A 14,091-nucleotide genomic window follows, 5' to 3' on the forward strand; every position below is an offset into this window, starting at 1 on the left:
TCTCCTTACTCTGTGTATGTGGTAAGTGAACTTTCATGTACTGTAATGTAATAGTCTACCGCTAACAAGCGGCTAACCATGTCCCTTTAGTGGCTCCGTAGAACACGTTATTTGTTTTCTGTGCCTTTCTGCATACGGATTCACGCTTCGGGCACACCCCTAACCCCGCCCCCCGATGTCATCGTCCATCACAACGTTTCACTGTAGACATCATCCGATGGCAATTTGGTAGACACCGCCTAACCCTATGCCTAAACCACAGAAGTCAAAAGGCCACAAGGCCTCAAGGCGACTCTATACAGACTACTTTTTTACCGTTACTTTGAATATAAATTAGGCAAATGCACCACAATGAAACATATGAAGGTTGCTGTGCGTGTGCCCTTCCTTCCAGTTCTTATTGAGGAAGGCTATTTATATCTCTAGGATTACGCACACGGCACAAGGTTAAAAAAAATTTGGCATTGGAGTCTAGAGTGGAACTGTGTCTGGGTCTGCTGGTTAATCCATTCATTTAGTCACAAAAACACCTGTTTATGCTCAAGACAGCTAAGTTAAACAGCAGTCCAGATGTCTCTCGACAGAATGTACTCAAAGGTAGACGCCGCGCGAGACCGTCAGACATAAGAGTGTGTCACCTTACGACAGGTATCCTGATACCGCCATGGCACTTTCTCAGTTGGCAATCAAACTGAGGCTACGTGCCAACCAGAGAGAGTCTGAATGTGAAACGAATGAAAGAAGCAGAAACACGGAGTGCAAAAAGATAAAGAGCTCGGGTCGCCCCCCAAAGAATTGGCATCTTATGTAACCCAACACAAATGTGATTCATCCTTCATCTGAACACACAAGCTGCGAATGCCCTCTCTTCCCGCAAACAGTCTTCAACGTCAACAATCCGCAAACCACTGACTGCACAAAAAAAAAAAAACTCTCGGCTGCTGTCAGAAATACCAACCGGCAACGCGAAACACAGGCCACAGCTGACCTACTTATTCACACCTGATTATGCTGGCACACTACACACAATGCAATACGGCGCAACATCCTCTTGCCCATGCCACGGTCAGCAACAACGCAGGGCTGTTTCAGCAGTCTGAGTACATTTACAGCTGACGGTCGCTGATGGAAACTCCGGCTTTTCAATCATCTCTCACAGCGAGCGGTAAGAAAGCGTGAGAGAGATAAAGGGAGAAAGAGAGGTGCGCGCCTCCTCCTCGCCTCAGCTGAAATGGACTGTTCATAGCCCTCTAAGAGCTGGGCTTTTATCAAACATGGCATGTGAGTGAGATTCCAGCCTCTCGAGTCTCCCACACATTAACAGTTCCGACTGCGAGTCTTCGCCCGCTGCCGCCACGTGCGATCAATACTCTGATATTTAAAGAGCAAATACAATCTCTATTTTTCAAACAAAATCTCGCCCAGTAAATTATCGAGCGAGGGATGGCGTCTGCCTGCTGTTTGGACCGAATACAACATCATGACAAGTCATTTTGTGTTAAGATAAATAGCGGTTTGGCTTCACTGCTAGCTAGTTTCACCAATCACACACACAGGAGAAGTCAACGTAAAACGGCAACGTAAAACTTTGTTTTTGGAAAGTAAATAGTCCATTTTCATTTCATTTTTAAGTGGAGTCACCGATTACTAGCAGTTTAACATTAGCACTAGCTAGTTTCACCAATAATTTGTGGTTGAAGTCAACAAGAAACAGTTTTCGCAAACTATTTTAGTTACAATTTAAGGAGAACAAAATGTTAGGACGAGAAAAATGAGTTCAGTGGCGTCAGTTTGGAGATGGAGCAACTTACTTATGAATAAACACCAGAAAGACAAACATTATTATTTTGTACATAAAACTTAATAAGAACTGGAACATATATTTAGAAAGTAAATACAGTCCATTTTGATTTCATGTTGATTTTAAGAGGCTCGTTAAGCACTAGCACCAATAATTTGTGATTGAATCCAACATTAATAAGTGTTCACAAACATTTGTTTGTCTGTAATGTGACACATTTCTGAGGGTGATGGAATATTCAAATCATCTATAAAAGGGTTATAATTCAATAGATTTTGACTGAAACAAGCAAAGTTGATGAAAATACGTCAGTTTAAAAGTCGTTTCAGACTATTAGTTAATTTTTGTACTATGAAGACAAACATTTTAACATACACAAATGAATAATTCAAATTAAAACCAGGAACAACTTTATTTTCAAAATTTTGATTACATGTTAACTTTAGAAAACAGAGCTTCATGGCTCACAAAGTTTCCCCCTTTGTCCACTGTTTTTCGCAGAAATTTGCAGATAAATTCAAATTAGAATAAACCGAGGGTTGCTATAAACCACATATTGACCACCGGCGACAACAGCAGACAAACGACGAGATGAAAAAGCATCAGACACAGGAAGATGCACCTCATTAGTTTTATGCACAGTAAAGTCGCAGGCTTTGTCAAGGCCTTTGATCTCCGCGGTTGTGATTTTTTAAACATATCTGCGGCGAATTAGGGTGGCGCGGCCGAGCCTCAAAATGGCAGCAAAGACTGGAAATAAAAACATGCTCTTCTCATCACAGAGTTGGTGAATCTTGTCTGAAAACAATGGATCGGGTTGCAGTGCGAAACGTTCAACGATGGGGTAATCATAACAAATGTTAGCGTGATCCAGCTAGGTTTAAAATGGTTGTTTATGACAGAATCTAAACGTACAACCTGCATGAAAGCACTGTAAATTTTGTTTAATGTAGCCATTAAAACCGATAAATCCAAATGACATGGAACAGATAACATGGAACAAGATGACAGTCGTAATGATTCTTAAGTATAAAATCTGTTTTAAGTGACAACATACAAAAAGACCATTTGGACTAAACTTCCCTTTATCTCTCTCTCTCTCTTTCCTTCGCTCAGGAAAGAGGGCAATCGGAGCAGATCTCTTTCCCATGGCTCTTAATTCAGAACTACTTCCCTCAAACTCTTTCCAGATGTTTCTGAACAGAAGCAAATAAAACGCTGTTCTAACCTTTTTCCACAGTCTATCACAGTAATAACCTGACGCATTGTTATAACACTATTTTACATAAATATTATTCAGCAGTCCATTTTCTCCTGTTCAGGGCTTTAAGTAGTTTTTGAACGACCACCAGGAAACAATATTCCAGACCTTTATTTAAAAAACAAGCAACTGAAATTTTCTAACAATTTTAAACATTTCATTCTGTAATTTTCATTTTACAATTTATGATCGTAAAGTTGTACAAGTCAGCATTAACTGCCATTTCAACCAATTTTACTTTTGCAATTTGACATTTCCAAATGAAACAATACTGAGCAAAAAAAAAATTAGGATAGAACTTTTTATCAATGAGGAATTGATAGAATAAAATGGCTTTAAATATCAAAAGCTACACTCAGTGTCAGTCAACTAAAACAAGACTGTTTGACTATTAGTTACATTATCAAATAGACAGTGTGGCCTTGGTGATGTCAGCAACAAAGTAAAGTAATTTCAAAGGGAGCTAATTTACCACATTTTAATGTAAGTTTAAAAAAACTAACTTTCTTAATTTGAAATAAAATGCACAGATAAATCAGTCACAATAAAACAAGAAACATTCATCAAGAAAGTTTAAAGGGTCTATTAGATTTGCATGACTTAAAAATGACTTTTTAAAAAGTTGAATACAGAAAAAGACCATTATAGTGCCATTAAACTTTAGTTTTCTTTTGCAATTTGCTCTTTTTCTCAATTCAGCTGCTGAAAAACAAATCAGAGGCGTTAAATTCCTTCAAACTGGAAGAATTTCCAGAGCGCACGGGGCACGCAGACCAAACACACCATAAAGTATGAACGAAAGGAAGTGAGAAAGAGAGAAAAAGAGAGGAAGAGAGAAGGGGTGGGAGGGGCGAGTGCTCTCATCCCCTCCTCCAACTCGGGCTCTATTTGAAATGGACGGCTAATTATGCTGGTGGCGTCAGAGTTCTGGCTTCCCTGTGTGGGGCGGGAGGGGAGCGGGCCCCCCTGTGAAACCCCAGCCCTCAGACACAGCAAAACGGGGCAGTCAGTGAGGTAATGACCGTGTGTATGAGCGTCTGAGAGAGGGTGACCGAGAGAAAGACAGAGAGAGAAAAAAGAGTGTGCTGGCACATGGCCTCCCCCCCCGATTCCCATGGCCACTGAATTCTTCCTGCCATCTTTATCTCCAGCAACCGAGTACAGCAGATCAGCAAAGGAAAGAGGGGTCAGCCTATAAAAAGCACTCACTTAAAACACTTCATTAACTATTTAGTCTCTTCATATTACATATTCCAGTAAAAAAACATCTAAGCACGCATCTATAAATATATATTTAAGCACACACAGCTTTATCATATACACAAGCTAAAATACATCAGGGGCTGGTGAACTGCCTTAGGAACGGTTTGATTCCCTCTTCAGACCGAATAAAAATACATCATCATCAAGTATTTAGCACACAAGAACCGAGTCCCCCTTTAAAGGAGCTATACTCAGGCCACCATTGCCGGCCTGATCACATGAGATGGCAGACAACTACACAGAGAAAAAAAACACTTATTTTAGATCTTAGCACCTCCCAGAACAGGTAATTCAAATACTGTGGGATTATCGACGTCTGGGTTGAACTGGTAGTAGAACAAAGGTGCTCAAGTACCAGATCTGAAAGTGCTGCTAACCTATTCTTTTCAGCGACAAGCACCGCTACTTTTTAATAACCAAAGCAAGGCAACAGACTAAATCTCCTGTCACACACAGGAAAGGAAATTGTACTGAGAAACCACTACAGTTGGATCTTATATATGTAATATTTGTCATGTCTTTACAAATATGAAAAGGCTATTAGTGCACACGATTCACACAAAAAGTTTTTTTTTCTGTACAATTCGGTCAAATTTAGACCAAATAATATATATGAAAATGTTTTCTCAAAAGTGCATATTAAGACACTCAAAGGGCCTCGCAAAATTTATTAACGGTCAACTGAACTGCTTTATTATAGTGTTAATGCCTTTCCAAAGATGAAAATGCTATTAATGTATACAATTCACAAAAAAAAAAAAATTCTGTATAATTCGGACAAATTACTTTCCTGTCACAAGCAGCAAAGGAAACGGTAAAGTAAAACCACCACAGATGGACTTTATGCTGCATATCTAACATTCTTCATGTTTTTACAAATATGAAAAGGCTATTAATGTACACAAATCACAATTTTTTTCTTTTACTGTACAATTTCCTCAAATATAGAGCAAATAATGGTCACACTTTATTTAAGGTCCAGTTCTCACTATTAACTATGACTTTTGCCTCAATAAACTCCCAATTTGCGGTTTATTAATATTTAGTAAGGTAGCTGTTAAGTTTAGGTATGGGGTAAGATTAAGAGATCTAAAACACAGTCATGCTAAATAAGGCATTAATAAATGCTTTATAAGTACTAATAAACAGCCAACATGTTAGTAATATGCATGCTACTTAAAGGGATACTCCACCCCAAAATGAAAATTTTGTCATTAATCATTTACCCCCATGTCGTTCCAAACCCGTAAAAGCTTCGTTCGTCTTCGGAACACAATTTAAGATATTTTGGATGAAAACCGGGAGGCTTGTGACTGTCCCATTCACTGCCAAGTAAATTACACTGTCAAGGTCCAGAAAAGTATTTAAGACATCGTCAGAATAGTCCATCTGCCATCAGTGGTTCAACCGCAACGTTATGAAGCGACGAGAATACTTTTTGTATGCGAAGAAAACAAAAATAACGAATCTATAACGAAAATTATTTTTATTTAAAAATAAAGCATCACCATAGCGCCATTTTGGAGATTATGCGCTGAACGCAAGCAGCGTACGCTCTTCTGTGTCAGCCGCGACACAAGGCGCATAATCTCCAAAATGGCGCTACGGTGATGCGGAGAGACACAGAGGAGACAAATTGTTGAATAAAGTCGTTATTTCCAAAATAAAATCTTAAAAATAAAAATAAAAAAATCAAAGGGCCTCGCAGAATTTATTATCAGTCTAAACTGTGAAATTAGACAAATACAAGAGTCAATTGAAGTGCTTTACTTTGAGGCTAAATTTGGAGAGACCACATGCAAATGTGTGTGTTGTTTTGGGGCCTCATATATAGTTGGCTTGGTTTTGAAGTGGTCAGGATCTGAGTCTGTGTGAATGTGTGGGGTGGGCTCCACAGAGACGCTGTTGTTCTATTCATCTTTCATGTCAGCTTGATAATTGTTCCTTAAATGATGTGTTATTACATATCCAAAAATTGTTTTTTGTTGCATAATTTATTATCGATCTAAACTGTGAAATAATAAAAATACAAGAGTCAATTTAAGTGCTTCACTATATTCTTTATGAATCTGAAAAAGCTACTAATTTTCACAAAAGCGTTTTTATTTTTATTTTTGTAAAATTTCGGTCAAATTCAGACCAAATGTTTTTGGTTCCCTCAAAGTGCAAATCAAAAACAGTCAAAGGCAGTGCGCCGACATGTAGCGCCGTTGTGCTTCGGGCATCCCTGTCAGTCAGACAGTTATTATTAAAACAGTCAAAATACAGGTGCTCCGTGCTCGATTCATTAAGTGATGTTTAATGAAAACACTCCATCTGCAAGTGATGAATCTCCTTAAAAATATTCAAATGCAAATATCATGCATCATCCCTGTTCTCGTCCAATAAATTATTAACCAAGATTACAAGTTATCTGTTAATTATCTATTAGAGTAAGAAAAGTGGATGATGGCACATCCAACTATGAGTATAACGTCTGGCAGCCTAATCTGCTAAAACTCTTCACAGGCGTACAGTAGAAGATCTCAAAGATATAGCAGCACCATTCATACAGTAACCACACAGAGAAACCGAAAACGCAACAGATTATGCTTATATGGTGTTTAGGTACACAGTGTACCACAGCCTGCCCATGTGCCCCTCATTAAAGATATCAAACACATTTTAAAGGCATCACAGGGGCCCAACACAGGTCCAGACAAGAGACTCTGCTCACATCTTGATGGTGGCAGAACTGCCTGCGTCAATCGCTAATCTCTCCACATTGACGCACGAAAACTCGGGACCACACACCAAGTGAGGTACACCTACACCTCACCTGCATTCGCAGACCTCAGAGCCACGTGGTGACAGGAGGAGGCAGGTGACACTGGCAAACAAAAAGCTGGGGATATTTGAGACGAAAAGGTCTGTTTGGAGTCACAGGGAAATTATAATTAAGATGACTTTATTCCACTGTCTGGTGTGGTTTTTGCAGGGTAATATGAGACATCTGATTCACATCGAGGCATCAATTAAGCAGTGAAGTTAATCAGAACAAAACAAGAAATGAACTCATTTAAAACATTCTGAAAAATAAGATTTGAATAGAAAAGACACAAAAGTAGCAAGAGAGAAAACAAGTTGATAAAGAGCGTCCATGACATCATCAAAGCCTGAACTAGCTGATGCCAGTTCTTATCAGCCTGGGAGACAGATAGATAGAGAGAGAGAGAGAGAGAGAGAGAGAGAGGAGGGAGCGAGGGAGAGCATTGAAAATTTAGTCACCACATCAGAATATGCCCAGCTGTGTGTGTGGTCCTTTTATGTTCAACACTATATGTCTGAACCCTAATTGAATAAACGATTTTCCTAGAACACAACATAATCAAACAGCAAAACATCTGACATGCAACGAGTCTGGCAATGTTTTGACTATTACAGATTAATGATACACAAAAGCTGAATAGCATCTCAAAGCATACCGCAACACATGCACATATATAGTATTCTACATTTTGCTTTAATTTACGTTTATATTAGCATCTTTGACAAAAAAATATTTTAACATGAACGTTATTTATTAAAAATATGAAAAATCTTCTATACTTTTAACGTAGAAAACCTAATCGATCTAAAAAGCTCGTTTTCATGTTATTATCGAATGATATCGATTTTTAAATGACTCGGAATGCTTATGAAGATTTATAAATGGTTACTGGTAAGAGGAAATTTAAAGTTCGTTCGGAAAATAGGTCAGCGATTTTTTTTTTTTTGCTAAGCTTTGCGACCTCAGTTCATAAATACATAAACTCGTAATCAATAATTTATATAATCATGGGTCTGTTGTTTAAGCCTAACCAAACGCGACAAATGCACTTCATACTCCTACAACAAGAACACTACAAATAACTAAAGATTTCTGACTTTGACAACTAATCAATTTTAAAAACTAATACCACAACATTAAACCAAAACAACTGCAGAGCAAACAGAATCTTTACGTTCCCACCTGCGTTTAAACGCTCATTTGATCCATATTTCTGTAGAACGATTTAAACACAAGTTAACGTTATATATGTGAAGAAAAAAACAAGACAAGAGTGAAATGGCATTAATTTGTTGTAATGAGCCATTTAGTCAGGCTCTGTAACTGAATAACGAAATAAACCGTCTTTTCTAGAGTCTTATATCTATATTTTCCACACAAAAAAAACGTTCATCTGTTCGTGTTTGTTTATTGTTTTGTGTTTAATTGTTCCTGTCTGGCTCAGGTTTAGCAGCCAATTCCGTCTTCACTTTAAACTTACCTACTAAGCTGAACTTTGCGTTTGCTAACTTCATAAACTTCTAAAGTCACATAAAAAGTGCTAGTAAACAATAAACGAGGTGAAATCTAAAAAGGAAGGCAGTCTAAGTCCTCTCTCGTTACTAAGCAATAACGTCTCGGTCCAGCACAGCGCCACCCGTGTAGCGCGACACACTTCTAAACACAAAATTATTTCAACAAACATACTATCTAAATCTCTTCGGCAAAAACTATTCCCAAAACATCCCGGAGATGGAAAGGAGCGGGAAAGAATCGGGAAACCTAAGGGCTCCCGTTGCCAAAGTGGCCGCATCCACCTTGACCGTGATGGTTGATCGATGGGAATTGAACAAAGAGGATCAATTTCCGATCAGCGCGAGAGCCGCTTTAATCAATGGGCACCGAACCCGGCGAAAGAGCCGACGCGAGAGCAACGCGCCGGCCTCTCAGCGCGACGCTCCTCGGGACTGGCTCACCGGTACACACCGCGAGTACAAAGCGAAAGGAAGCTGACCTGGAGCTGCTGCAAATCAAAGCGTTTCCAATATTGAAACATCGATCCCGCATTGGCCGCCATCTTGAGACATATTGAGACGGAATGAAAGGCTGATAGAGAGAGCGCGAGAGGGGCTGGAGTTCAGCGAGAGAGAGAGCGCGAGCGAGAGAGTGAGAGGCGGGGGAGCGCGCGCAAAACACGGAGCGGAGCAGATCGAACGGCGCGGGCGCGCGAGGAACGGAGTTATCGAACGAACGCCGACCTGCGATATTGAATAGGAAGGACTACTGAAAACAATTATTGAGAGCGTCCTCAATAAAAGGCAGAAAACGCGGGATGGAGTTTCCGCGTTGAGTCGAGCTCCCCGTGGTGCAGGAGCGGGAGGGGGATGCTGGATACGTTTTCATCCGTTAAAAGAAGAGAGTTTATACGGTTATTGATTTTTTTATTATCACTATAGATAGATATTACGAGACGCTGATCAGATCTGACGCGATCATGCGAGCAACGCGCCGCTTGAGTGGTTTTAGGTTTCTCATGGTCAGATGAAGAACCTTCTGGCCTGTTGTTGTGATCGTACACCCGATATATTGATTTCTGATTTGTTTTTATTTTTAATCCTATTGAAAATATATCGTATGTTCTTGCGTGTACGCAGTTGTCTTATAATGTTTTTGCTGTTGGTCGTCTACATGTCCAGCTACCCTCTGTTTGTACTCAAAAACCAATACATATATTATATTGATTTTATGGGCATTCTTGCGTGAAGAACGTGGATACGGAGATCGATAGCTTAAATAAAATGAAACACAATCTAACCGTTCTCCATATAAATACTGCATGAAGCGATATGCATTTTAAATGGTTATGGACGGTGTTTAAGATGGTGGCATTAGATGATTTGATGTTATAACGTAAACCCTTGTCCGGTCGATTCCTGATGAATTGTAAATACTGCTTTGGAACTTGAACTTGGAGAGCAGCGACCTCTATTGGATGTGTGTAGTATCGTCTCACCTCATTGTTTATGATACATGGTGATGATCCAAAGTAATCGTATTAATTGTCACAATTAATGATGATAACAAATCATTGTTTAGCCAACAGTGTTAATTGCTGGACAGTGATTACGATGATTACATAAATACATAATTTATTAAGTAAAATTATTAATATTATTATTATTATAAAATTAGTGGTAAAAAATTAAATACTACTTAGCTAGTGATTATACTATTAAATTATTTTAGAATTGCAATTATTTTAAAAGTACACACACACACACACACACAATTAAAAAAATTAGAATTACAATTCTAAAATAATTTAATAGGTTAATATAATTTAATATATATTAAATAATTATTTATATATATATATATATATACATGCATGCATACATACATACATACAATTAGTGATGTTAAAACATGAAACTGATTATGCTAATTTCAAAATACATTACTTATTTAGTAAAACTAAATATGATTATTTTTGCATTGTGTGTGTGTGTGTGTGAACTGTGCACACAAACACATATATAATAAAATATTAATATTAGATGTTCTTTAACTCTTTCTCATATGTGTGTGTATGTGTGTTCGTCCAAAGTTAATATTCTGTAGTGATTATTTTGCTCTTTTATCGTTTAAAGGTAATACGCTTAATACACTGTCAAAAATGGTGGAAACAATGTATAGAAACCATCAATTTTCCCATCCATTTACTTGTCACAATAATAATATTGGTCATTTCTACTTGCTTTTATAAGCTTTCAACTCAATTTCAATACAGGTTGTCACTTTGACCACTTTGATTGTAATTCAACTTTATTGTCATCGTGCAAAGTCCACAACAAATAAAATACAGTTAGCATCTAACATGTGCTTAAACAGTAAAACAACATTTAAATAAGAATTGCGTTAAATAAGAAAACCGCAGAATGTACCAAAGTGCTGTACTATACAATATAGTACAAAAATACAAAAGAAAAGAACAACAATACAGTTAAATACAATAATAGAAAAACATATATCTAATCTTATTAGAAAAAGAGATTAAAACAATTTTTTTTTTTTTTTTTTTAATCTAAAAACATTTTGTGGTACCATGCAAAAAAAAAAGAGTATGTATAAGTACACCAGAATTTATGTAAGAAAGTCAACAATGATCATTTTAACCTTAATTTATACCACCAGATTCCTGAGTCACCAGTTCCATGAGTTTGGTTCATCTGTAGAGCAGCCCTGATTCTCACCCTCACCACCGCACACAGACACTTAAAGAGAGAGGATGGGGGGTTCAGTTCAGACCCCGCAGGGTGGAGTGAGAATTGGAAGCTGGGAGAGTCCCATGGCTCCTCATAAGTGCTCCTCCCCTCGGTTCCCCTCACTGAGACAGCAGGGGAGCTGCGCAGGAGAGCCGGTCCCACTGGCGGTTTGTTTTTTCAGGCCCACTGGAGCCTCTGAGCACCCAGCCCCCCCTCTCTCCACCCAGGCGTGCACACACCTCATGGGAGCACAATTAAGAGCTATCTCTCCTGCCTGCCGAGCTGTGGAGGACTCCCTCCTCTACCCTTCCCCTTTTTTAATCAAATAAGCCTCCTCTTGAGGCTAGTCCTCGTTTAAAAAGTCGGCATGCAGGATTAGATTTTAATTATGGAGATGCAAAGACATGGCAAATGAACATAATGAAGAGACAAGCAGAGATGTGAGGAGGGCATTGTTCTGGTGATGTGTGTACATGACTGTTTCCACATGCACACCTGAGCAGTGGACAGGTGTCTGATATTTAGTCATAAACAATAAATCATTACCACAAATACAACATTTGAAATGTAAATTGCTTGCGTATTGTGTAATATGTAAGTCTATGAAGTTCGAACTATAGTTGTGCAGGTAATATATTTTGTAGTGGAAGATTATAAAAACTCGTACAACTGGGTAAACTGCTCCATCTGCAGGCAAACAAACTACAACTGAATACTGTTATATTTTTAAGACAGATACTTCAAACTAAATATAAACTATACACATATATTATGTATATTTTTGATTTCATATTATCTATATTATTACTTAACAATATATAAAAATTTGCTGCAAAAAAAGAAGTAAAAATAAACAAATAAAACTACACTGTACACAAATAGAACTGCACTGTTATAAAAAATATATATAATTATGATAATTATGTATTTAATTACGTATATTACATATTTCAGCTAGTTGTTGTTTAGTTTAAGTTAAAGTACTAAAATAATTAAAACTAAATTGATTAAAACTGAAAGCTAAAACTTAATTAATAAACTATATAGACATTAAAAAATGATTTTAAAAAATCACAAATATAGACATTAAAAATGATAAAAATCACAATGTCCATAAACATTTTACCAGAGAGATCAAAACGTGGCCCAATTACCTCACTTTACCATAAAGAACAGTGAGAGAAACATCAAATATGACTAAAAATAAAGAGATCGATGGCAGTGTATCATCATCTCTGTGTTGTCATATTAAGCAGCATGCATTTACATGCCTGTCGAGGTGTGATGGAACCATATGTCTAATGTGATTGACAGTAAGAAGCAGCTGTAGGAAGCTGACACTTCCCCGCCAGGCTCCCCATCAGTTGTGTTATTGCTAGCACACATAAGCAGACCTTGACTCTTTCTCGCCCCCCACCTGCCAGTCACACACCTAACATGGGCACGCTCCCTGTCGTGACCACACACACACACACACACACACACATGCACAATGCCAAGCAGGAGATCACAGCGACATTCCAAACATCCCATGGTGCAGTTCTTCTCCACAGCTCTTTTGGCCAGTGTTCGTTCAGTTGTCTGCGAGGACACTGCTAAAACAAGCTTTACACAGCCTGCTGCCATGCCGGATAGCTAGACAGATTATTTACGGCAGTCTGACGGCACATTACTTGGCTGTTTGTAAGAGCACATTTAAATCTGGCAAGCATGGGTTGACTGGCTATATTTGTAGTGCTGAGAATGGCTTTTGTTCAGTCCGATTGTTCGCAACAGATAATGGGAGACAAAGTAGAAACAATTTGTTCATAAGAGTTGCATGGCAAATTAAAGCCAAGGGCTTGACTGCGCTCACATGTTAAGACGACTGCATTCAAATGGACGAGTTCCATATGTGTATGTTCCAATAATGTGCAATCATTTTGCCCTGTACATACAGATCAATCAATTAGAATTCACAACCTTCTTCATAAATAAAGGTTTTGAGAGAGAAGTCCAGCCTCACATATGTTTTGGTGTTGCTTGCATACACATGTATTTTCATTGCAATTAAATATTAAATGAAAATATGTCATTGTAATGATGCAATAATCAATTAGCCATGTAACAGCAGTTTCTCATTGTGACAGCTTACTATATAGTGTGACAATATATTACTCCACCACTGGGGCATGTTGTCACGAAAGGTCAGCATGTGTTTAATGGACTGTATCTTTATTCCTGGGCAATAATGGTTGAATAATTAAAAAAAAAAATTTTTTTATATATACATATATAGCAACATTTTGATGTAGCTATTTTTTTTAAATACAACAAATATTAATCGGAGTGTGACAACTAGCCCCAGTCTCACCCATGCAAACTGTCCAAAATGAAACACAAAAAAATTATAAATTACATACATGAAACCTATTAAAAATTGCAATTTCATTATGTATCCCATGCAAATATGTATGTTTATGTATGTTATGTCAGTGTTGGGAGTAACGCATTACAAAAGTAATAATATTACAGTAGTATATTACTTTTTGCTGTAACGCAGTAATATAACGCATTACTAATCAAATTTGGGTAATATTATTACTCGTTACAATCTCAGTAACGCAAGTTACACTCAAAAGTAACTCAAAAGTAGTGTAATGCATTACAATTCAGAGACAGTAATATTGTAATGTAACTAATTACTTTCAAAAGACAGTAACTAGTAATATAT

The 14,091-nt window shown here is 37.8% G+C and overlaps 1 protein-coding gene across 2 annotated transcripts in view; it reads right to left on the reverse strand.

The window, feature by feature from the left end:
* LOC107728840 (homeobox protein cut-like 1) overlaps positions 1 to 14,091 on the reverse strand; it is a 153,033-nt gene that overhangs the window by 136,751 nt on the left and 2,191 nt on the right. Inside the window, exon 2 of one of the 2 annotated variants that reach the window (XM_016539116.1) lies at positions 9,128 to 9,219. In XM_016539116.1, coding sequence (XP_016394602.1) covers positions 9,128 to 9,190 — 63 coding nt within the window. In that variant the 5' untranslated portion in view covers positions 9,191 to 9,219. Of the gene's footprint in view, positions 1 to 9,127; positions 10,218 to 14,091 lie in introns of those variants that run through there. The other variant, XM_016539117.1, reaches the window with a different exon arrangement.

Source organism: Sinocyclocheilus rhinocerous, unplaced genomic scaffold (genome assembly GCF_001515625.1).
Source record: "Sinocyclocheilus rhinocerous isolate Xijiao unplaced genomic scaffold, SAMN03320098_v1.1 scaffold397, whole genome shotgun sequence".
Lineage (NCBI taxonomy): Eukaryota > Metazoa > Chordata > Actinopteri > Cypriniformes > Cyprinidae > Sinocyclocheilus > Sinocyclocheilus rhinocerous.